Below are 26,297 nucleotides of genomic sequence, written 5' to 3' on the forward strand. Positions count from 1 at the left end.
GCCGAGAAATTAGGAGGTTTTCCTGGAACCGGATCACAATGGAGTGTGTGTCGGCGGCCACACCTCGAACCCGGAGATGTGTTTCAGCTCGCCTCGGCTGCCAGGAGCCGATGGCAGCGGTAGAGAGACGACAGAAACAAGGTGAGGCCATCATCTGACGATTTACCGGTAAGACTTGGAGCCAAATCTGACACCTCTCACTTTCTCATCTAAATGATGTTTTTTTTTTTAAACCCTCACCCTGACTTTATAGATTCTTTATGAGACACTTGATGTCCTCAAAAGACTCACAAACAGAACAAAGATGAACAAGTGGAGGTTCACTTCCAGTTTTCAGAGTTTACTTGTTGTCTTTGAATCCACAGATTTGAAGCTTCCACTGACTTTAACTGTCAGGCTGCAGCCTTTGTTGGGTGTTTTTCCCTAGAAACTACATTTCTGAATGTTGAGACTCAAAAAAACAATCAAAAACTGCCAATTAAATCTACAAAATTTGCAGTGAGTGAATGCAAAAACGTGTGCTTTTATTTCTGTGGACACAATAAAATGATGATAAAATGTAATGGTGTATCCAATGGATAATTATCTATTTCATCCTGTTTCTTTAACTGTTTACATCTCAAATTATCAAATCATCTATTAGCATAAAAATATGGATATTTATAAGGACATTTGTCAAATTTTAGCTCCATATATCAAATACCTTCTGAGATTTTCTTTTAAAATTGCCATTTTTAGCACCTTTTTTCCATGTATTTTTGAATGTGTTTGAACAACGATATCTGAGGAACTATTAAAGATAAAAACCTGAAATTTTCTGCTATTTCTCATCATGTCATTGATTCAGAATCTGCAATAGTGGACAAGGAGGTTCAATATTGTCTGATTTTTGGGGAGCTGAAACGTGGGAAAAAAGTAAACAATCATGAAAATTCCCATTTTTGAGCACATATTAACCAAACCAAGAAGAAAAGTCTCAAAAAATTCTCAATAAAGATGTGTTACAATATTCAGAGCGATAATAAAATCAGATTTTGAGTAGAATTTGATAAAATACATGGTAGGAACATGCACGGGATTCATTTTTGCTGAATTAAGAAGTGAAACTCAATACAGTTTGTGTTCTTTCAAACTTTAGGCATAATTCACTTTATTCTGGTAAGTTTCAAGGAGCAAAAAATCGTAAATAGAGCTAAAAAAAAAACGGGCATAAAACTTGCCGTTGCTGTGTGTAACTGCAGGAAAAATTACAAAACTGAAGTCTTTCGTCTGGTTGTGTTTCCTGGATGCCAGATTTCTGAACCTCAAGGCCATTATACCTACAAAATCTGCAGTGACAGATGCAAAAACCTGTTCTTTTATTTTGAAAATACAAATGTGGAGACAATAAATGCAGGAATTGCTTGTGTAACAACTTAGAAGTGCATCTGTTGATTGGGTAGATGCATTTCAATGACAACTTCAAAAAAAACCTTTAGGTAATCTTGTTAAATGTGGAAAAAGCAAAAACACATGGTAGTCGATGCTCATTTATCTGCTTCCTATAGATACTAGATTTCAAATGTAAGATCAGATCTGCACAATAACAACTATTTCATGCAAATAAGCAAGAAAATAGTAAAATTTCAAAAAGTAAAATTGAAGACAGTGGGCATTGCAGCAAATAATTTTAAAAACGGCTCAACCTGCACATACTAACACAGCTAAGGCAACAAACTTGGTGTCGTCTTCTGTAACTGCAGGAAAAATAACTTAACTACAGCCTTTTGTTGGGATTTTTCCAAGAAACAAAATATCTCAACGTTGAGACTCAAAAAAAAAAAAAAAATCAAAAACTCTCAATTAAATCTTCAAAATTTGCAGCTAAGGAATGCAAAAATCTGTGCTTTTGTTTTGAAAATACAACTGCTAACAGCAAAATGATGCAGGAATTGCTTGTGTTGCAGATATTGCAGAACTTAAAGGTGTAGCTGTTGATGTTGATGACTCAACTTCATAAAACTTGAAAAATAACCTTTTTAAATTCAAAAAAGCAAAAACAAATGGTAGTGTGTGCTCGTTTATGTGCCTCCAACAGATAACAGACGTGTTCAACCTGGCATAATATCAACTGTTTCATGCAACCGAGCAAGAAAATCGTAAAATTATAAAAGAAAACTTGAAGATTCTGGACATTTGGGGACTTTACGAGGAACAAATAATCCAAAAAAAAAAAGGCTCAACTCGCACAAACTAATGCATGAAAGCAGCGTCGACTCTCGGTTTCTCCTCTTCCTTCCATGCAGGAAGGCGGCAGGATCGAGTCGTTTTCTGCGGCCGAGCAGAACCTGCTGCTGTTACAAGATACAGCGAAACTCCCACGGTCACGTTTCAGCTCTGTGACAAAAACCCCGAGAAGCCAACACCAGAGCTGCCGGCCGCCCACTCGCATGTTCAAACGTCACACAGCAGGAACCCGGATCCACGCAGAGGAGGGTCCAGGTTCAAAAAGACCAGACGTGGAATCGATTTGTACAGAAGAGGAGCCACAGTTCCTGCTTACAGTTATTCTGAGAGCTAATTCTGTGACTCGGCCTCATTCTGTCTTTTTCCGCAGCGAACATCGGCGCTGGATTCCAGACAGTCACGCATTCAGGACGTCTTTAAATTGTGCAACTGTACAGAGAATGTCAAAGCCTGTTGTTTGTAGCCTCAGTAATGCTCCACTGCCATGTGTTTTCCATCTATTTATTGTTATTTTTGAGAGAAAAACTGCCCAGTTAACCCAGTTTAACCTGCAGGAGTTCCTAAGGACCTGTGTTTTGTTTCCACCGACCAAATAAAGTCGCTAAAATGAGTCCTGAGCATCTCCTGACGTCTTCACGGCAGAATTTTGTCAAACAGCCAAGAACTGCAGCTGTCACAGATAGATAGAGCTCAAACGCTGCCGTCAGAGAAAATCATTTTGACCGTTCTCCTGACAGCAGAGAGTCTGTGGCAGCTTTTATTAACATGTATTGTGCTTCACTTGTACAAGAGGAAACACTTTAGTCATGAGGACTCTCCTTCTTGGATGAATGTCGTCTCAGGCAAACTTTATGCAAACAGAATGTGTGTCACGGCATCTTCTATCCTCTAAAGGTTTGGGTTGTCCTCAGAGACACGTGGGACAATGAGGGTTGTCTCATAATCAGGATCATGCTGTTCTGTAGAGATGTTATACCACATATCTTCAACATCCAACCAGTCATTCTGTGTATTTACTCACTGTGTCTGGATGCTGCTGAGCTCCTGCTCTGTTTGTTTCTGCAGCTGTTGGAGGTGAAACGTCAACTCCTTACTGAGAACTGCAAACCTCCACAGTCCTTCACTTCCTGTGCTGTCCTCAAACACCAAACCCTGACAGAGAAGGAGATTAAAGAACATTTTAGGTGCAATCGTGGACATTTTGAAAGAGTTTTATGTCAGCTGGAACCTTCATGCACGTTCTGGATACGAGAATTAGCCCAAATCAGGCGTAAACTAACCGTGACGTCACCTGTTGGTTTCAACGCCGAGAAAATGAAGCCCGGATTTTGCTACTTCCTGATCGCCGCTTTGGATTTTTTAGAGCCAGTGACGTAAAACGCGTCATCAAACAGACTGGACCGGAGAGCAACTAGGGGCAGGATTGGCTGAGGACTCTCTTATCCCGCCCACATTTTACCACAGAGGCTTCTGTTGCTGTCTATCAAGTATAGCCACGCCCCCTGGCTCCGCCAACTTTAACGATTTATTTAAAATTCGGTATTGATTTATTTTAAGATCGGCCACCTGATCTCTCATTTTGACCATGAAAACTAACGGGGAAAAATCCTGAGCTGTAGAACATCAGTCTATCAAATTTTATTTTTTCAAAAAATGAATTGGGGTCTATGGAGAAAAAGCTTTTTGGAGCCAACCCTAGCGGACGGCGTGATATTGCAAGTTTTTGACACTTCCGAGTTGGCTTCAATTCTGGAGCCAGATGCTACGTCCACTATTTATACAGTCTATGGCCCAAATGAAGCTCTTTTAGGTTCATTTTTTAGGAGGAAGTACAGGCAGGGTACATCTGATTCGCCCTCTATGCTAATCAGCTAAACAAAGAGAAGACAACACTGATTGGTTAACCTCAGGACAGGAAGCACCTATTTTTCAACCTTCTTAAGATCTCCAACATCACAATCAACAACGTAAAATCCATGGAACCTCATAGAACTGGAGGAACATCCATTAACTACGACGTTTTTAAAAAAAAAGTCTTAGGATTCTACACTGCACTGGAAATAGAAAGGATTAAAGCAGTTACTAAAGGGCTGGTCCTGTAACCATTGGTACCACCTTGCACCTGAATCCAGTTCCTGCAATAGAAATCTGCCCCATTCATCCCAGTAGTCACTTGTAGTAGTGTAAAACTGCAGCCCTAAGAGTATTTTCCCCAATGACCATGACTAAACAAAACGGTAAAAAGGGATAGCCTCTGCAAAACTATTAACACAACACCGACTCCGGCTGAAAACATGGTTGGTTTTCACGCTTTTCACAATAAATCTTTAATCTATGGAGGTTTCGTGAGATTTAGTTTCATAATAGGACTTCCTCAGTGTAGCTGGCTCCAGCTTAAACTGTTTTATCTTCGATTCACCGAGGCGACAGTGATTATGTGCTGTTAGCTGACGATAGCAACTTCTCTGCTGTAAATTTGTCAACTCACTGTTATTTATGAAGCACTGTTCAGATAACAGCCATCGAGTTAAAGTGCTTTCCAGTAGAGAAATAAAGTTGGAATTAACTCAAAGGTTTAAGTGCCTGAGTTTACCTGAGTGATTTATTAGCATGTTTACACAAACATCTTGTCTTTACATGAGCCTGCAGGCTAGTTCGGAAGCTAACAGTTTGTTCATGTTTGACTTTAAGCCAGTTTGAATTTCACACAGAACATGTTCAGAACAGAATGCAACAGTTCTTTTTCATAATTTAACACTATTTTAGAGATACATAAGGCTAAACAAAACAGATCAGGATATTTTCCTAATTTAGCTTACATGCTAAATTACAGATTTAGCCAATTTGTGTAGGTGTACGATAGGTGTAGGTTTGTTTACCCCCTGACATTTCTGATGAACTTTCATACAGACATTCACACTCCTTCAGGAATAAGAGTCATTTCAGTTTTTTAGCACTGCTACCAGTTCCGAATCTGTCTAGTACTTTGTTTAATGCCAAATACCTGCAAAATTAATGTTACATCCATCACTGTCAAAAAGTTAGCATAGCAATAAAAAAACAAAACATGCTAACATAGCATACAGCATTTAACACTACAGTATGATGCTATACTCCCATTAGCACTGACCTCCCATTAGCACTGACCAAAGCTGTTACAATAGCATTCTTCTGGACTTTCAATCTTGTTTAATTGCAAAAAACATCTGGGTACCGATTTGTTTATGGCAATTCTACTAATCTAAATATGCTGTGCTTAGCAAAACACGCTAAATATAGCATATAGCATTTAGCACTACAGTTTGGTGCTATCCTCTCATTAGCACTAATGGTATCTTCACCACTATGAGAGTGCTAGCACGATAACAAGGCGAAAACAAAACATGCTAAACATAGCATGTACAATTTAGCATTATGGTGCTATGCTGCCATTAGCAATGACCTCAAAGTACAACCAAAGCTTTCACAATAGCATGCTTCTTGACTTTTAATCTTGTTTTAATCAGGTTATTGATTTATTTTGGGGTAATTCCACTAATCTAAATGGTAAAATGTGTCTTCAATTGCATAAACAGGACAGAAAAAGAAGAAATCGCCACTCGTTCCTGGTCATATTTGGGGAATAAATGTAATAAAGCTGCGAGACGTCGACAACTTTCGTTGCCTCAGGTTGGATTTGTGGTTATTGTTGTTCAGTTATTGTGTCTCAAGAACACAAATACAAAAGGTATTCTTCTTTTATTCACTCTTGGATGCTGAATCTTAGAGAAAAAATGCTGATAATAAAAAGACAAAGATGCTCCATAAGTCACCCTATGATATTTAGTCTGGAGGGTATTTAATGTTTCATGCAACAGTTGTCTTGGTTCGTCATGCGTTGCGACATGTTGAGTAAAAACCAGGAGCGATGAATCACCGGCAGGCTGATCAGACAGATAGAAGCAGATAAAAAGACAAGGATGAAGTGAAAAGAGACAGATAGATATGAGGGTAAAACTCAAGCGCATTGGAAGTAAAGATAAAGTTGTAGGAGGTAACTTGTACTCCGCTTTGAACTTGTCAAGGTGACGGAGTCCTTCGGCGAGCGGCTGTAGGCTGAAAGACAACAGACCGACTGAGTCATCCTGGCAGAACACGACGATCGCCCTCGTTCTTCGCCTTCGTCTGTCTGTCTGTCTGTCTGCAGCCATGTGACTCAGTCTGAGAAACAAACCGGCGCTATGTTCACACAGCAGCCAAGTCTGGTTTGTTTTTCAGACGTGATCTCTGGTCCGCTGTCCGTGCTCAGACTCCAAAGTGCCTAAAAATCCTTCATCAGATGCAAAGAAAACTAAACTCATTTCTGTTCATTTATGGTTCTTTAGCATAATCTTTGTGGTAATCCAGGTGTCTCGGTCTTCACATGTCTTTATGTCTTTAGGTAAAAGCTCCATGAGTCAAATGGATCAAGCAAAAGCTGGGAGAAACCACACCGCTGGGTCGATCCTTGCCATTGCAATTTGAATTTTTCGTCATAACTGTTCAGACAAGCAGGAAATGTAACATTTGCTGTGTTTGGTTCTTTATCATCTATGTTGTAATAAAGACTCATAAGTTGCTAAATTTTCCTCATAATTATTCAGATAAACAAGAAACCAAGCTAGGTTCTGCTGCTTTTTCATTTATGTGGTAATTAACGCTTACAAGTGGCTTAATTTCCATCATAACTATTAGATAAACAGGAAATCTAACTAATTTCTGCTATTTTTGACTCTTTACCGTCATCTATGTGGTAATCCAGTTACTTTGTACAATGACATGTCTGAAAAAGCTTCAGGAGTCAGAAGGATAAAGCAGAAAATCAGAGAAACCACACCACTGGTTTAATCTTTAGTATTGCAAGGTTGCAAAAAGGCATATGGAATTACTAATTTTGTCATATTTGTTCAGATAAAGAAGGAATCTAACACATTTCTGGTACTTTTCCTTCTTGAACATCATGTCTATGGTAATTAAGGCTCACAAGTGACACATATTTTTGTCATAATTGTTCAGACAAACAGGAAATCTAACTCATACCTGCTATTCTTGGTTCTTTAACATCGTCTATGTGGTAATTAACGCTTACAAGAGACTACATTTTCCATCAAAATCATTCAGATAAACAAGAAATCTAACCAATATCAGCAATTTTTGGTTCTTTCACATCATCTATATGGTAATTGAAGGGTACAAGAGGCTTAATGTCCATCATAACCATTAGAAAAACAGGAAATCTACCTAACTTCTGTAATTTTAGTTTTTTAATATAATCTACGTAATAAACCAGTTCTCTGTGCCGTGACAAATGCAGAAGGTTGAACAAACCACACCGCTGATTTATTTTTTTGCCATTGCAGGGTTGCAAAAATATGCACAAGTGGCAAATTTTTCATCATATTTGTTTAGATAAACAGGAAATTGAACTAACTTCTGTTATTTTTGATTCTTTAACATCATCTATGTGTTAATTAAGGCTTACAAGTGGCTCAATTACCATGATAACCATAAGATAAACATGAAATCTAATTAATTCCTGCTTCTTTTGGTTTTTAAATATCGTCCATGTGATAACCGAGGCTCACAGGAAGCAAAATGTTCCTCGTAATTATTCAGCTAGACAAGAAACTAGGCTAATTTTGGCTGCTAATGGCTCTTTAATATCATCTATGTGGTAATTAAGGCTTATAAATGTTAAAATTTTTGTCAGAATTATTCAAGTAAACAAGAAACCAGGCTACTTTCTGCTACTTTTGTTATTTAACATCATCTATGTGCTAATCCACAGCTCTTTGCATTGACATGTCTTCAAGAAAAGGCTCCGTGAGTCAACTGGATGAAGCAAAAGGTCAGAAAGGGAACATTGCTGGTTTAACCTGTGCTATTCAAAGGCTGCAAAGTCCCTTTTCTTTTGCATTCAACACAACTGGTTCTATTTTCTGTAATTACGGCTTACAGGTGGCTTATTTTTCCATCATAATTATGTTGATAAACAGAAAATCTGACTAACCTCTGCTAATTATGGTTGTTTAACATCATCTGTGTGGTAATCCAGATCTCTCTGTCTTTACATGTCTTTAAGTAAAACTAAATGAGTCAATGGATAAAGCAGAAGCTCATTGAAAGTATATCTATGGTTTAATCTTTATTATTGCATTAAATATATATTTTAGGGTGGACGGTCAAGCTATACTCAGTTTAACTAAACTAAAATAAACTACAGGTTCAGTTTCTTGGAGAGAGTTTAGCTTGAAAAACCTCATTAGACATTTAATTATCTCAGCTCAAAAGACACATTTCACCAAATCTGTAGCAAAGTTCTGGGGATTGTGGGCTTTCTGAGGCAAATTACTGTCATAAATTTTGTTTTTCTTCATTATTCATTTGTTTTTGTAGGAGGTTTTGAAGATTTTGCAGGAAATCCTTCACTAGACAGTGATTCAAACCAAAAACACCTACAATAGAACAGTATTTATGACATTTTCAAGATGGAAAGAACCACTTTTTCTATCAAACTCCCATAGGGCGGGGTTTTAAACACGTTTTCTATCCATTTGGTACTGATATGAGCATTAGAAAGATAATCTGAGGATCTATGAATTTTTAATTTAATTTTCTGATGTTTTCCAATTTTGTGTTCTAATTTTGTGAGCATTTTTACTTATTTAAAGAGTCCTGATAAAGCTCAGTATCGTATTTTGCAGAATCCTCTTAAATGTTTGTCTTAAAAAGAAGTTTTAAAATAAAATAATAATAATAATATATTGTAAAATATAAACATGCATTTCCAACGATCATGATTATTTACACTAATAGGACAGAGGGAAGTGACATTACACTCCATTTATTAATACAAATGGTTTCATTAGTTTACTTTCTGCAATTATTTTCTACAAATTCAATTTTTTTTCTTCATAACTTTTAAGATAAATTGGAAATGCACCTTATTTCTGTTCATTCAAGCAGCTGAATTTTCACAATAATTTATTAGATAAACAGGAAACCTGACTAGTTTATGTTATTTTTGGTTATTTAGCATCATCTATGTGATAATCCAGCTAAGAAAAGGCTCTGTGAGTCAACTGGATGAAGCAAAAGGTCAGAAAAGGAACATTGTGGGTTTAATCTTTGCTACTGAATGATTGCTAAGTTCCTTTTCTTTTGCATTCAACACAACTGGTTCTATTTATTCCAACAGAGGCGCACAATTTGCAAAAAAATTACCATAACTGTTCAGGAAAACCAGAAATTTAACTCATTTATGGCCCTTTTGGTTCTTTGATATTATCTCTGTGGTAATTAAAGGTTACAAGTGGCTTAATATTTCACTGTAAACAGGAAATTTAACTAATTTCTGTAATTTTTGATTCGTTAACATCGTCTAGGTTGTAATTAAGACTCACAAGTAGCTGGATTTTCATTGTAATTCATTAGATAAACAGGAAACCTGACTAATTTCTGCTAATTTTGGTTATTTAACATCATGTCTGTTGTAATTATTGCCCGCAAGTGGCTACATTTGTCATGATAATTATTCAAATGAACAGGAAATAAAACAATTTCTGTTACTTTTGTTTATTCATCATAATCTATGTGGTAATTAAGGCTTACAAGTGATTTAATTTTGATCATACTTATTAAATTAACAGCAAATCTCATAATTTCTGCTACTTTTCACTCTTTCACATCATGTCTGTGGTAACTAAGGTTACAAGTGGCTGCATTTTTCCTTATAATTGTTAAGATAAACAGGAAATTAAACTCATTTCTGTCATTTTTGGTTCTTCAGTATCGTCTAGGTTGTAATTAAGGCTCACAAGTGGATGAATTTTCACCGTAACTTATTAGAGAAACAGGAAATCCAACTATTTTCTACTGATTCTGTTTTTTTAACATCAGCTCTGTGGTAATTAAGGTGTACAAATGACTTATTTTTTTATCATATTTATTAAAAAAACATCAAATCTGACTAAATTATGTTGCTTTTGATTACTTATCATCATCAATGTGATAATTAAGGCTCACTAGTAGCTGAATTTATATTGTAATTTCTTAGATAAAGAGAAAATCTGACTAATTTCTGCTATTTGTGGCCCTTTAGCATCATCTGTGTGGTAATTGAGAGCCACATGTGGCTGAATTTTTGCTAATTATTACTGAAATAAACAGAACATCAAACTAATTTCTGTTACTTTTGGATATTTATCATCATATATGTGGTAATCCGCTGTTTTCTGTCTTTAAGAAAAGGCTCTACGAGTCCACTGGATAGAGAAAAAGGTCAGAAAAACAGTGTTCTTGCTTTATTTCCTGCTATTGCATTAAATGTAAACGTTAAATCTGCGTTTCCAGCCATCCCCATCATTCCACAGACGTCGGTTGGAAGCGACGTTAAAGCCCCATTGAGCGGCGTTTCAAACGCAGCTTTAACACAATTGTTTGTTTTTTATCATTTCACTTTCTGCAATTAAGGCTTCAGACGAGGGAATAAACCGGATTTGAGCTGCCTGTCTGAACGTGGCCTCGGGAGAGAGGGGCAGAAAAAGAATCCAGATTCCCAGAGAGGAAAGCCGAGCCAGTGGCGTAAATAGCGTGCAGATAAAAAGTGTGAGCAGGAATGCAGCCGAGGCGGCGCTGAGTAATTAGAGACGTTCCCTCCAGCACACGCACCGAAACGTCAGGTTGCAGAAGAAACCAAGTCAGCAAAGACGTCTCCTGCAGGTGATAATCATCTAACCCAGCTTTAACTGGAGGCCTCACATTCCAGGAAAACTTCTTCTGTTGACCTTCAGACTCATTTGTTTAGATTTAATTCATGAAAAATCTAAGTTTCCTTTAAAAAAAAAAAGCCCAAACTGCACTTTATGTTCAAATTCATAAATAAACAACAACACATAAATATTATTTCTGTTTTATCATCAAATTTTGCACTTGCAGCATTAAATATGATGGAAGTTCTCTTTATGTTGCAAATATTTATGTTTTTACTGAATAATATTTGTAATATTGTAACGTAGATGCATCTTTTTGTTGCTTTCTACCAACTGTCACTCTGCTTTTATTCACATTTTGCACATTTATTTGTCAGTTGCACTTATTTTCTGGCAAGTTCTACAAAGAAAAACATCTATTATTTGCAATGCTACAATTTTAGTTTACAGAAATAAACTGTAAATTACTGCATCATTTATTAAAGGTCTCTACACTGTAAAAATTATATAGTTTTAACAGTTTTCACCTGTAATTTGTTCACCAAAACTGCACATAATATCCAATATTCCAAAAAATAATAATTAAAATAGACATTTTTTTTCTGTATTTAAATTAGCAAAAATATAATTATTTTACAAATATTTACAGTATTTGGAAGAAAAATGCTCTTTAACTGTTATTTTTAAGTTTTTTTTTTGCAGTTTCTTAGTTTGTCGTTTGTTGTTATTTCAGAAAATGTCTGTTTAAAATAAGAATTTACCTGTAATTTCAGCAATTCACAGCTAATATACATGTTTGTTTTTTTGTTTTTTTTTAATCACTGAAGATAAAAGTGTTCAATTACATGTTCAACCTAAAAATAAAACAAAAAAAGACAAAAACAGGCCGATGCTGGAAATGACAACATTAAAAAACATAAAATAAAATCGGTATTTTTACATTGTGTGCCATAAAATCAGCTCGTTGTGCTGCATTTAAATTCTAAAATATGAATTATTTTACAGATATATTTCTGTTATTTGAAATTTGTCTTTTAACAAGATTTTTATCTGTATTTAAATCAGCAAAAATATCATTATTTTAGAAATATTTCCTGTTTTTTGGAAGAAAAATATTTTTTAAGGATTATTTTTAAGGTTTTCCCAGTTTGTTAGTTTATGGTTTGTTGTTATTACAGAAAATGTCTATAAAAAATAATAAATATTAGTACTAATAAATATATTAGTATTAGAAAGTTGTTCTTTTACTATAAGTGGCCATAAAATAACACAGTCGTACTGAACGTTCTACAGCTAAAAATATCATTATTCTACAGATATTTCCTGCAGTATTCCACATTTTTCTTTTTAATTAAGGCATTAGATTTGAAAGTATTTTACTGTTAGGATTTGGCTGCATTTTCACAGTAATTTATGACTTAATTGATTCTTTTACACATTTAATAGATTAACCAGAGTAAGTGTAAAAGTTACAAACTGCGCTGACTGTTTACATGTTTGTTTATTAAAAAGGGATTACTAAATGTGACTTTCCACGGCATTTACCTGCTGTTCTTCAGCGACAGGCGACTGTAAGATGTGAACTTTGTCTTTTATCAGCTGTCGCAGGTTTTCCAGAGAAGCAGGAAAGTCGTCTTTGTTTCTTTGTAAATCTGGAATCTGGAGAGAAACAGAAAAACCAGAGTCAGTATTTTATCACCTTTCAGCCTTCAGACTATAAATCTGTCGGATGTTTCTGCAGCGACCAAACGCTGCTGACGTGGAGAAAACAGGCTTCAAATACAAATATTCTCTAAGTTAAAGGCGCTCTCTGGACAGATCGTTTGGCATCTGAACACCATTCTGCACATAACTGGTCCTGAAAGTCTGGATGCCGTCGACACTCAATTAGCAAAACACTCTCCTGTGATTGTTTGACACGTTTTATTCCAGCGGTTTGGAATGAAGAGAGGCTGAAATGTGGTCTTCAAAGACGTCCTAAATACCACGACTGTTTCCCAGCCCACATCTGGAATGTGGAGGACAGACACGTCTCACCGATTTCAATTCTAAGCAGTTTAAAGTGTTAAAATCAAATATTCTACAAGTTATTTCACTGAACACGACTGGAAGGGACAAAGATTTCTCTAAAGATGAAGCTGTAAAATATATTTTATTTTTTTTGGTCATTTTTGTGTTTAATTCAGCCTTTCAATGTAATTATTTTATTTTTATTATATTATATTATTTACTGATCAAAATAAAACAGCAAAACTTACCTTAACTAATTCAGGCTGAAACTTTCAGCTGTTTATGAATCTGTTTTTTTTGTTTCAGTTAATTGATTAATTCAAGAGTTTTTTGTGCATTAACTATGTATTATAAAAGAACAAATCTTTAAATACAGCAGAAAAGTCACGTCATGATTAATAATGAGGCCGAAATTTTGATATTTTGTCTATAAAATCTAAAGAATATGGTGAAAAATGAGCTAAAACACCCATGTGTGATGCCTGTCACTAACTTATTTCGTCTAGTAAACACTTTAAAAGTCAAAATGTTGGTTAACTTTAACAAAATCCTCACATCTGAGCAGCTGAAATATCACAAGTACTGATTTAAAGGCAAATTGCACAGATTTTTCTGGTGTTTACAAGACAAAAATGAAACAGAAGAAGCTGAAATATTCAGATTTTCAGTCCAAAAAACAACCAAATCCTATAATTGCAAGTCAAAAGCATTTTTAACCCCGACTGATTTAGTCAAAAATGAGACTTTTGAAACCAAACTGAAGCTAAATCTGATGATATTCTGTGCTTTATTTTGAGATTATGACAGATTTTCTTCAGAAAAACTCCAAATAATAAGACATCAAAATGCCAAAACGTAGATGCAGCTTGAAATAATTCACCGTTATATTGCGTATTTTGTGAAATTCTAGTTATTTTCAAGCAAAACCACAGAAAAAAATTGCAATAATTTGGACTAATTAACTACAGCCTTCAACACCAAACTCCACACCAAGACGGCCAGCCTGGATCTAGAACTTTCCGTTGGACAGCACTCAGGAGGTCCAACACCGTCGTGAAACGTGCGGATGACACGGTGGTTGGTTGTCTAACACACTGAACAACAGCAAAACCAAGGAGCTGAATGTGGACTTGGGGAGGAGACGGCTGAGGACCTACAGGACACGTGTTAAGCAGTCTGAAGCAGGTGGGAGTGAACATCTCTGAGGATCTATCATGGACTCCACACATTGACAGTTTAGTGAAAAAGGCGAGGCAGCGTCTCTGCTACGTCCGCTGCTCGTCATGTGGCTGGTGATGGACTTTGGAGAACCTCTGGATGTCTGTGGAGACTGGACTGATCACAGCTGGCTGAAGACTGAGCTCCAGATCCCACCGGGCAGACATCAGGAGTGACGGGCCTGAAGCTCCACACCTCCTGACCCAACAGACTGGTCCACCACCACAACTCCTCCTCCTACAGGATCCCAACCATCACCACACCCGTGCATGAACCTGCAGCCAAACTCTCAGTGCAGTGGCTGGGATTTAACATGACCACTTTGTCCTGGTGCCTCTTGAGTCGCTGTGTTCTGTTGGTTCTGTTGTCATGAGGGGTGGCTAAACAGAAATAAGAGCTTCTGTTAGCAGCTGCTACTTCGGTTAGCGGTCTGCTAACAGTAGCTCCTGTTAGCAGACCGCTAATTTGGTGAGAAGCTTGAGTCTTCATATGCTGGGTCTTGCTAAGAAATGTGTGTTTTGATGCACCAGTTTTAGTTTATTGTGCACATTTGACACATTAGTTTGTGGTGGGTGTTGCTGCTGTGCTTCAGTTTGGATGAGGAGTTTAGCTGCTTTGCGCTTGCTTCGCTAGTTTAAAAACTCTGTTAGCCTTTGTTTGGTTTTATTTGGTTCTTTGATTTAGCAGCATCCACTAGGTCTGGTTTTCTTTGGTTGATCAGTTTTATGTTAAATCTGCCACTGAGCAATAAACTGCTGTACCAAAACCAACTGCAGCTGCTTATCTTTGTTACTCCCATGTGACCCTAGCGGTCAGGTCATAACAACCTCAGACTGCTGAGGAAGTTCACTCTCTTTGAACATCATGAGGACTTTTTACTCTAGAGCAGTGGAGAGTGTGCAGACTGGAAACATCACCCGGTGGTACGGGAACAGCGCTGAGGTCAGCAGAGAGTACCACGAATGCAACACTCCCCATCCTGATAGACTCAGCTTTATCATGGAAATATCACATTGACTTTATTTGAAAAAAGACAAGGCAAAGAATATATTTCCTCCGTCGCCTGCGGTCGTTCGGAGCGTCTCGTCAGGTGCTCCTTCTGTTTTACACCTCTGTCATTCTCAGCGTCCTGCAGTACTGTAATGCTTCGTGGTACAACCTTCTGTCTGCAACTGTTAAATCTAGACTGAGACAGCTGATAAAGACCTGCTCAAAGATAGTGGGTCAGCCCCTGCAAGGATGATATGACACTTCATATCACAACAGCAGCTGCGTTTCCATTACCCTTAGATATGCGTAAAATGTAAATAGCGCAATAACAAACTGGTAATGGAAACACCTGAATTTCGAAAAAGGACTAAAATATCACTAAAAAGTTTTTACGCTCTCATGAGGTGGTTTATCAGACGTTTCAATATTGAAAAATATCGCAAAAGCGCAATGGAAACACTTTTTCCGCCATTATACGTCACCGGACGTGACGTACCTGGTCACATGACCAGTTCTCTCGGAGTAAACATGGCGCGGTACATGTGGACAGAAGAGGAGACCGAGACTTTTCTTGCCATTATTCTTGAGAAAAACATCACTGCCAGACAGCAAACAGCAGAGGAATGCAGAGTGTTAGAAGGAGATAGAAGCAGAAATGAGGGAGAAAGGGTTCCTGCCGTGAAATATCGGGAAGATATTTTACAGAGTTACGATGCTTCTGCCCAGAACAACCTTCAATGGAAACACGTTCAAAGCGCAAATATACTTTGTCGAAATTTTAGAAATATCACTTTTATTTTGTGAAAAACTGTAATGGAAACCCAACTACTGTCAAGACCTTCAGCTCACAAACAAGAACACAAATACTACGACGTCACACAGAGTGCACATTCTCTGTTTGTGACGAATAAAAAACCTACTCTAATTCATTTACATGCTAGCCCTAGAAAAATAGATAGTTGTTTAAGAAAACATGTAAATAAATATGAAATCTAATTTCAAACTGCCGTGTTGATGTACAGAAACCACAGATAAATCCACATGTGGTAGAGTTCAGTTTGCTGGGTGACTGGGTGTTCTGCAGACGGATCGAGCCCTGAAGGAAGTTTTCATAAATCCACCCGTCAGATAGTCAGACCTGCAGCAGAACCACTCCAAGTGAAGTATTCAGAAACAAAAAAACCCCAAATTTATTTTAAACTCAAGAAAATCCTCACATCTGAGCAGCTGGAATAGAAGAATGATGTGTTTTTGCTTGATTAAAGGCATAAAGTGGGAAAATCTGCACCGATTTTTCTGGTGTTTACGAGTCAAAGATGGTCGAAATAAAACAGAAGAAGCCAAAATAATCACATTTGTTGTCCAAATAAGTCCAATAAGTCACAATAATAACACATGTCAAAATGCAGATATTTTGCGTGTTTTGCTCCATAAATAGATCATATCTGATAAAAATTTTAAAAAAAACAATTAATTTGCACTTTAACCCGAAAAAAAATGAAATCAAAAATCTAATTTACAAATAGTGACACTTAACAGTAAAATGACAATTTTTTAAAAATATTTTTTGGTTTTTTGTTACATTTAATCTAAATTTGCCACTTCTGTGCTTCGTTTTGTGATTGTGACAGATTTTCTTAAGAAAAAGTCAAAATAATGTCAAATGCCAAAATGTTGACGTAATTTGAAATAATTCACTGTTATTTTGCGTGTTATGTTAAATTATAGATAATATCTGGTAAAAACACAGAAAAAAAAACTAATAATATTTACAAATAGTAACATTCAACAATAAAATTACTGTTTTTAAAACGTATTTATTTAGAGTTTTTTTGTATTTCATCTAAATTTGCAACTGAAAGCATTTTTTGTTCATATTTTCCTGCCTGATCTGTTAAAAATGTGAACTCTAAACCAAACTGAAGCAGAATCTGATAATATTAGGGGCGTTTTTTGTGATTTAGAAGCTTTTTTATTTTAAGAAAAAAGTCCAAATAATAAGACTTCAAATGCCAATTTGCAGACGTATCTTGATGCAGCTGAAATGTCCGATGGAAAAGTTGACTTAGTGCAGAAGAAAAGCAAAACTAAGAAGCTACTTTTTGCTCTTTGGGGCTTTAAAGTTGGTTTCTGCAGCTGAATGTTCCTGTTTTGTGCATCAGATGTGTTGGATGTTGTTCTGAAGATCATAAGCGGCTCTTTATTTTAAAAACCTGCCGCCCACCACCGTTTGAATCCCTCCACACAGACCCATTGTCAGGCTGCTGACCTCCCTGACTGCCATCGCATGTTCTCATCTCAAAGCAGGAAATCAATCCTCACATATAGACGAGGAAACTACAGATGGACAGCAGGTAATTAATTCCTCTGCTCGCCGCTTTTAACATGAGTGGGCCGTGTTGTCTGATTAGACGCAATCAAAACAAGTCGGCTGTGTTTTAATCCCTACATGGGCCCAGAGGAGACAAAAAACTGCCTGGATATATAGAATTTAAGCAGCGGTCGACCCCCACCAAGTCATTCCTCCTCAGAAAAAGGTAATTATGAAGTAAAATAGCTGGATGTTAAAATTCTCTCCTCATTACCGTCCAACCTCGTCTTCCAGAAATTATGTTTATATATCGCTAATTTGTTTTCCCAATTACGTCTCCCAGCAAAGCCTAATTGGTGAAACAAATCAGTGGTATATAAATGTAATTTCTAAGAGGCTGGGCGGCGCCGTCAGAGCAGCGTGACCTCACATTGTCTTAGATTGAATTAAAACAGGCCTTCCTGCACCAAAACCATAGAAAAAAAGGACTAAATGTGTGAATATGCAGATTTAGGGCTCTAAAATGATGACATCTCCCTGCATGAAGCCTGTAAAATGACCAAAACAAGCTGAATATCTGGATAATAATAAGGCTCACTGTAGCTGCGTTAGCCCAGAGTTGCTAAATGTTCCAGTAAATACTTCTTAAAAACTGACTTTAGCTACTTCCATATCTAAAAGCACATCTTTAAAAAGCTGGGTTAAAGCTGGTATTGTCTTGTTGAAGCTTCTTTGTGACCATTTTTTTTATAATATCCGTAATATTTCTTTTAAATTACACTGAAAAGTATCTGTAAAACAACTTTTCTGTTCAGATTTAAATCCAGTTTTTAAAAAAATGGCTTGGTTTTATGCTCAGCTGTGGAAAAAAATGTGATTATCAGTTATAAAAATGGAGACTTTGGTTGTAAAAATTATTTACAGGATTTCCTTTTTTCCTATCATTTTTTTTATAATTAACATGAAAATTAATCATTTTTTTCTGTGATTTTTTTCTGTTATTATCTGTCTTTTTGTTTTGTTTTTTAAATAGCAGAAACTATCAGGACAACAAAAATACTTTAGTTAAAAATAAACCGCGTCATTTTATTCTCAACTGAGAAAAAATAAATTATTATTCATAAGTTTTAATTTACATTTGTTGTGTAGGCATTAGTACCAGTTCTAGCCTGACATTTTTTCATAGCTAACATGTAATTTAGACCTTTTTTTCTGTCATTTTAATAGTTATTGTAATTTAACATAACAATTAAAATCTGTCAAATAACCATTAAACAAATTATTAAAAACTAATTAAAGCAATACATTATTAAATATTATTTAAATGTGATTTTTTAATAATTAAAATATTCATGAATAAAGTACCATTTAATTAATTACTTTTAAAAAAATCTATTTATGTAGACATTCTTTACAGTTTTGGCCTGATTTTTTACAGTTAACATGTAAATTCATGTTTTTTTACTGTGATTTTACAACTTATCGTCATCTGTAATTCAACAGAACAGGCAAAATCTGTATAATAACAATAAATAATTAGAAAAAAAACAAAGCTTAAAGCTATAATCTAAAAAAACATCGATTTTTTACAGTAAACTTCAAGTTCTGCAAACTGCTTCGATACTAAGAAGTTAAAAGTTAACTAGTCCAACTCGTTAGTCTACATTTAAACAGCCGCTCATAGTTTTAGCTTTAGAGCTCTAAAAGACAAACCTCCTGTCGCTGCTGTGATTTAATTCCCTTTAATTTGTCCTCTGAGCTGTAAAACAGTTAAAATACTCACTGCAGGACCTGCAGACAGAGACGTGTTCATGATGACAGACTGAGAAGTAATTTCCTGGTTGAGTTCAGACTTCGGGGGGTTCCAGAGTGTTTGTGTTCATGTTGGTGGGTGGGCTGCTCTGCTGTGTACATGGAGATGACCCTAACTACAACCTCAGGAGAAAACCAACAGGCGCTGAGTTCATATCCGGCCACAGTCTGCCAGAGACTGAGAGTCTGATTGATTAGAGTCTTAAATCAGAGAGAATGAAGGGAAAGGAAAAGAAAGAATGACAGGAGGAGTCTAAAAGTTTGATTTGTTAGAGGTTCAAACTAATTCAAATCAACAAAATCATGAAACAACCAAAAAAAAAAAAGATAAATTCAACTTTGTTATTTTGGTTGCACAGTTACGCAACAATACACTGTATAGAAAAGAAAAATCTCAACGGTGAAGCAACTCAAAATGACTGAAACCTGCATTCTCTCTAACAGCCAGCAGGGGGCGACTCTGGTGGCAAAATAAGTCAATAATATAGAAATCTATGAAAAACTGACAACTTCTCACATTGTTTGCTACCTCAGTAAACATTTTTCCAACAAGTTTATGGTCTCAATTCCTAGCGTACAGCCTCCTTTAATACAGTGTGATGTTTGTTTTGTAAATTATGGTCCCATTCAGAGTGAAATAGATGATAAAGCAGGTCATGTTTTAGGGCGGAGCTATCTTGTGGTTGGTCAAATTTCAATACAGAAGCTAGTACATTTTATTATTATTAATAATAATAACAGTAACGATATTATTTTTATTATAACTAGTGTTTTTTTAAATGTTATTGTTCATTTATCCTTTTTTACTGTTTATTCATGTATTTATTTTAATCGTTACTAATATTATAAACATTTTCAGTCTCGTTTTCATCTTCTATTTTTCTTACATTTTACTTTTTCTTTGCCTTACTTGCATGTGGCATTTTATTATTTTATCTGACGGGGTTGTATAACTTTATTTTGGGAACCTTCTACCATGTTTGGACTGACCAGCCTTTTACTGAGTATATTTATTTTTGTTGTTGTCCTGTCTGTAAAACACTTTGTAAACTGTATGCTATATAAATTATTATTATTACTATTATTACTATAGAAGCTACATGCTACACACAGTAATAAGCTTTTAATGTCTGTACAGCAAAAATTAGGAAAAAATGTTTTAATCCCCAAATAGCAAAAGCAAAGCTCCCCAATCACACAATAACACAAGAAACAAGACAAAGATCTGCAGTTTTTCCCTCCTGTCAGGACTAAGTGACCTAAAGGTAAATCTGAGGTTGTGTTGGACCGGCTCCAGTCCTCCCCCTCACCCAGGTCTCAGAGTCCTGGTCCCCACCCCTGGGTGTGTCTGGGTGGGACCCGGTGACGGTGGCCGGCCGCCAGCTCAGACACACCTTGATAAGCAGGTATGAAGACGGAGGAGCTTCGTGTTGACTTAGCGTCTGTGTTTTTATGACTCCCACAGACACGGCAGGTTTAGATTTAAGGCCTCCAGATTAGGGGCAGAAAATGCTGCTGAGTTTATTAAACACCAAAGGACGGAGAGTGTGGGACAGAAATACCAAGATACTGACAGACGAGGTGTTCTTAGAGCATCAGCAGCACAACAATAATCTGTACGAAAACAGGGAAAATGAAGGAGCAAGGTGCCAGAAAAAATTTTAAAAAACATTATAATGTTCAAAAACTGTAAAATAAATAAATAAATAAAAAACAAATAATAAATAAAAATTAAAAAGTGAAAATTAAAGTAAATATCTGCAAAAAAAATAAGAGTTAAAAAAGTATTTCAGTAAGAAAATGGTGAAAATAAAGCAGCAAGGTGCCAGAAATTGTTTAAAAAAAACACTACATTATAATATTCAAAAACTGTAGAATAAAAAAATAATTAAAAATAACAAAATTATAAATAAAAAAATCAAAAAAGGTGAGGATTAAAGCAAATACCCGTTAAAAATATAAAAAGAAGTAAAAATAAATATATTAGTAAGAAAATGGTGAAAACTAAGCATGAAGGCGTCAGAAACAATATGCTACAATTTTCAAATTATTAATGTATGTGATTTTATCTGTTTAATTCATAGCCAAACTTTGTAGATTATTTTGTCATTAATTTGTTTATTTAACAATCTGTGAATTAAAAGTTAGCTGTTAAATAAAAATCAAAAATGGTTTAAAGAAAGAATATAAATATCTGTTACACTGTAAAAATACCTAAATGTTTACCCATCTGTAAAATAATATTTTGTAATAATAATAATATTGATAAAATTCAAACAGTATAAAATTGTTTCATGTTATGGTCAAACTTTGTAGATCATAAACAAACAAATATACTATATTGTAAAAAAAAAATTGTTTACCAAAACAGGGAAAATCTGCAAAAAATTAAAAATATATATTTAAAGAATAAATATAAATATACATTTTACTGTAAAAATATATAAATATGCTGTAAAGCCAAAACTGTGAGCTAAAAGAGGCTAAAAAGCTCCATAAAGCTCCAGATCTGGTTGTAATTTTTTACAAATACGCCACAATAACTTACATTTTTCCCATCACACAGTCGTTTATCGCCTTTATACGTTTTTTTTTACATTTCAGGTGAGAGGTAAAGTTAGTTTCAGCTCAGAAAAACGTTCTTTTTTTAAACCATAAAGGTCCTGATCTAATAACCTGTAATGATGAAAGTAAAATTCCTCTGATAGGAGATTTACTTTCTCTCTCAGATCAGGGGAGCGTCTCATTCTTTTTACATGAGACACAGAAGGCTCTCCTTGTTTGAACAAAAAACATTACGCAGTCAGGTGAGGCGGCTTCCCCACCCATAGGAAGTTATGAATCACTAATAATCACCTCCGTCGTTTACACAACGCTGCTCCTAAACTCTACTGCTGCTCTGTTTTCATGCATTTTTAATATTTCATTCTGTTTTTTAGCAAAGAAAAGCATTTAAACCATCTGCAAGTGAGACGGTTCAGCAGATAAAAGGTCGGAGGTCTGCAGCCACATGTCATTACTCAGCAGACTGTTGGAAAACTCCACTTCCCAGAATGCTTTGCTGCTGACTCACAGCTCTGACATGTGGCCTCCAGTTGTGCTGCACTTTGCACCAGCAGCAGCGTTAAACTGGGAGTGAACCGGAGGAGACGCCTCCAGTTTACCAGCCGGGAATGTTTCGTCACCATGGAAACCACTTTACCTGCTTGTCTGAAAGCTGTAAAAATAAAATACAGGAATTTACAGAGTCAGCGGGAAATTCAGATTTCACTTTTAACAACAGAGTTTGGTTGTCTGAGGTTAAGATTTTAAGACTGAGATTTTTTTTATGCAAAACTGGAAACACTGTTTCAGTAGAAATATAAAAATTAACGTCTTAAAGAGTTTTTATCTGTATTTTTTTGTTTAATAATTTACTGCATTTTACAGATTTTCTCTGTTTTGTTAAATTACAGTAAAAGAAAGTAAAAATCACAAAAAAATATGAATTAGTATGTTTATTGTAAGAAAATGGGTCAAAACTGCAAAAAAATTCTGTATTTTTATAGATGATAATCGATTTTTTATACAATGTTTTTAGCTGTATTTAAATCTGAAAAAATACAATTATTTTAAAGATATTTGTCATTATTTTCAAGAAAAATTCTATAATAATGATGGAAAAGAAATTTAAAAATTAAATATTTTTCAGATTTTTTTAAAATGTATTTGTGAAATTTTTAATAATATAATTTAAAATCTACATTTAAACTGTTTTTAATGGCCAAAACTGCCAAAAACTGTTTGATTTTAATATTTCACTATTTTTAAAATAATGTTCAATAACAATTTGGTGTTATTTTATGGATTTATTTTGCTGAATTACATTTTTTTTTAAAAACTTGTAAATTCACACAAAAAATCATTAATTTGCATGTTAGTCGAAAGAAAACAGATCAAAAATGTACACTAATTTTTAAAAAAATCTATTTTCACAATTCATAATTGATTTATTTTTCCTGTTTTTATATCATAAAAAAATGGAATTATTTTCCAAATATTTGCCATTATTTTGAATAAAACTTGTGTAGATTAAGAATAGAATATATATATATTTTTAAATCTGAATATTTTTCAGATTTATTTGAAAAATGCCTGGATTCATATCACGGAAAATTTACATGTTTTTTTAATCTGTATTTTTTTAACAAACTGTTCTTTTACGATGTGCAACTGTTTACACTGTTTTACTGAATATAAATCAGCTAAAAAATATAATTATTTCACAGATATTTGAGATTTAAAATACAATATTCCACAGTTTTTTAACCGATCTGTTTTTGCAGTGTATAATTCACTCTTGCATTCTCTTCATAAAACTAAAAATGTGAGATAAAAGTTCATGACCTATTTATCAGCAATCATGTCCTGTCCTCAGGTCCAGCTGGGTGAGCTTTGAAAGTTTACTGGACACTCTAAACTTTATTGTTTTTTATGGTATTAACTCGTAAAAACATTTTAATCAGCCTTTTTGCAAAACCAGAGTCTGCAACTTCTCTACACGCTGAAGTTCAAAGCTGAAATTGCACTTTTCATTTTGTCTTTTTATTTTAATTATGAATGTCTATTTTTTTGGGAACAAACAGGTCAGTGTTCTCGAGCCTCGTCGTACTGACAGAATGCAGCATTAAATGGTTCATTCTTTTGGACGTAACTGACAAAAAATGTTGCATTTCTTTTACTTTCTCTGTTGAAACTAAACTCAGCACTCAGTGAATTGTGTATTTTGTGCACCGTTACGCCTCTACTTCCTCTATGGGCCTGGCTTTATGCATGACTGCACCGTCCTGTTGAAACAGGTGAAGGTTTCCCTCAAACTGCTGCAAATTAAGAAGAAAAAATTAGCCTCTAAGATATTGTCGCTTCAAGATTGTATTGAAACGAAGAGGCTGAACCCAAAAATACACAGATGTGGACAGATGTTAACACAAATTTGGCCACTTTTAGACTTTCTGGAAGCTTCAGTGAGATTTCCACTAGAATTTAACACAAATTACTGCAAAAATGAGTCAAATAAACCCAAAAATGTAGAGTTTTCCAGGTTGTTTTTTCAATTCAAACCGTACAGAACAGCAGCATGCAGCTCCGTCTTCCTCTCTATAAAAACAGTGACATATAAAACGGTCGAACCAGTTTTTCTGTACCGATGAGGTTAAAGGTGAGGCGAATAAGCAGCATACCACCTCTCCTGTATTTGCTTTTTTGCCTCTTCACTCCTCCCATTATAATTGAAGCAGAGAGAAACCTGTTCCTCCGTATTTAACAATTACAGGATCTCCGTCCACACCGCCAGCAACACAACAACCAGTGTGTGGGTTTCTTGAAAACGTGTTGAATTCATTTTCAGGCCACAAAGCAACATTTAGACTCATGCTATATCACAAAAGACAGAGACAAGTTACAGAAGCAATCGGACATGTTCTTCACCTCCATCAGCTGCATTAAAAACATACAGGTGTCACCGCAGGTTATTTTAGGGTTTGGCACAATACCGCTGTACCACCGCCCAGCTGCATCGCAACACACACTCACAGGTGTGCAGGGTTGGGTTTGTAACCTACTTCTGAAGAACTCCTCCCAAAGACTCGCCCAAAACAAATGACAAAGCGTCTTTGGAGCTGTCACTCATCAGACAGACGGACAGAGTCAGACAAAGGAAGACCTGGAGACGACCAAACATCCAGACAGTCGCGCTACAAGCAGCCTACTGAATGCTAGAAAAGAAACAACACCAGATATTTGTTCAGGAGCTGATGGTAGATGTGTTTACATCAAGCGAACTTTGGTGCTAAGGTGAATGATGAGCAGAATTAGCATCGTACCGCTAGCCTTTTACTTTTTTAACATAAATTGCTCGCTAACAATTTCGTATTGGCGAGCAGAGAGCATTGCAGGAGTTAAGCTAGTAAAGGGGCACCATGACAAGGTCTTCTGTGGAGCTTAATGACCTTTCACTTGTGTTAAACCAAGCCGTAATCAATTAGAATAGATTTTCTCCAGCCTCATGGTATCCTTAGTTAAAACAGCAAAATTAGCATAGAATAAATGTCCAGTGTGCTCGAGTTGTATTGTAAATTAATCATTTACTGATGCATAATGCCACATTTGTGAAAGAAATTATTCAAATTTAGTATCGGGCTTCAGTTTGTACCAGTACAGATGAGTTAAAAATTGCCTTGATCAGTACATCCCTGGAAAAAAGACCTAAAATATGGCAAGAAAGACGATTTGTGGACCTTTATCGACTTTCAGTCTTTTAGTTGCTTTTATTTTAGTACCATGTGCTATCTTAAGATACAGCTACTTTGTCCCTATTTGCACCTTTAAATGACTTTATAAAAATAATATCTAGACGGTTTGAATGTGTGAAAGTTATGTGCAGCATTGTGCAGGTTTAGCTAGCAAACAGGCACCATGACAAAGTCTTCTGTGCTGCTAAATGACCTCCAACTAGCTGGAATCAACTAGAATAGATTTTCTCAATCCTGGTGGCATTCTTAGCTTAAAACAGCAAAATTAGCATAAAATAAATGTCCAGTGGGCTCTATCTGTATTCTAAATTAATCACTTACTGATGCATAATGCTGCATTTGTGAAGAAAATAATTCAGATTTAGTATCGGGCTTCAGTTTGTACCAATACAGACAAGTTAAAAATTGCTTTGTTTAGGACAACCTTGGGAAAAAAAAGACCTAAAATGTGGCAAAAAAAAACGACAACTTGTGGACCTGTATAGATTTTGAATCTTTAAATTGGGCTAATTTTAGTGCCATGTGCTATCTTAAGACAGAGCTGCTTTGAATTTGTGACAGTTATGAAAAGCATTGTGGAGGTTTAGCTAGTAAAGAGGCACCATGACAAAGTCTTCTGTGGTGCTTAATGACCTCCAATTAGCTGGAATCAACTGGGATAGATGTTTGAAATCCCCATGGCAAATACAGTGTAGCCCACACTATGAATCC

At 35.6% G+C, this 26,297-nt stretch overlaps 1 protein-coding gene across 1 annotated transcript in view; it reads right to left on the bottom strand.

Annotated features, from left to right (window-relative positions):
- LOC110957165 (cingulin-like) overlaps positions 1-26,297 on the bottom strand; it is a 91,859-nt gene that overhangs the window by 45,718 nt on the left and 19,844 nt on the right. Inside the window, exons 4-5 of the mRNA XM_051938965.1 lie at positions 12,501-12,614; positions 3,248-3,378 (exon numbers count right to left, since the gene is read on the bottom strand). Coding sequence (XP_051794925.1) covers positions 3,248-3,378; positions 12,501-12,614 — 245 coding nt within the window. The remainder of the gene's footprint in view (positions 1-3,247; positions 3,379-12,500; positions 12,615-26,297) is intronic.

This window comes from Acanthochromis polyacanthus, chromosome 18, assembly GCF_021347895.1.
Source record: "Acanthochromis polyacanthus isolate Apoly-LR-REF ecotype Palm Island chromosome 18, KAUST_Apoly_ChrSc, whole genome shotgun sequence".
In the NCBI taxonomy this organism is placed as follows: Eukaryota; Metazoa; Chordata; class Actinopteri; family Pomacentridae; genus Acanthochromis; species Acanthochromis polyacanthus.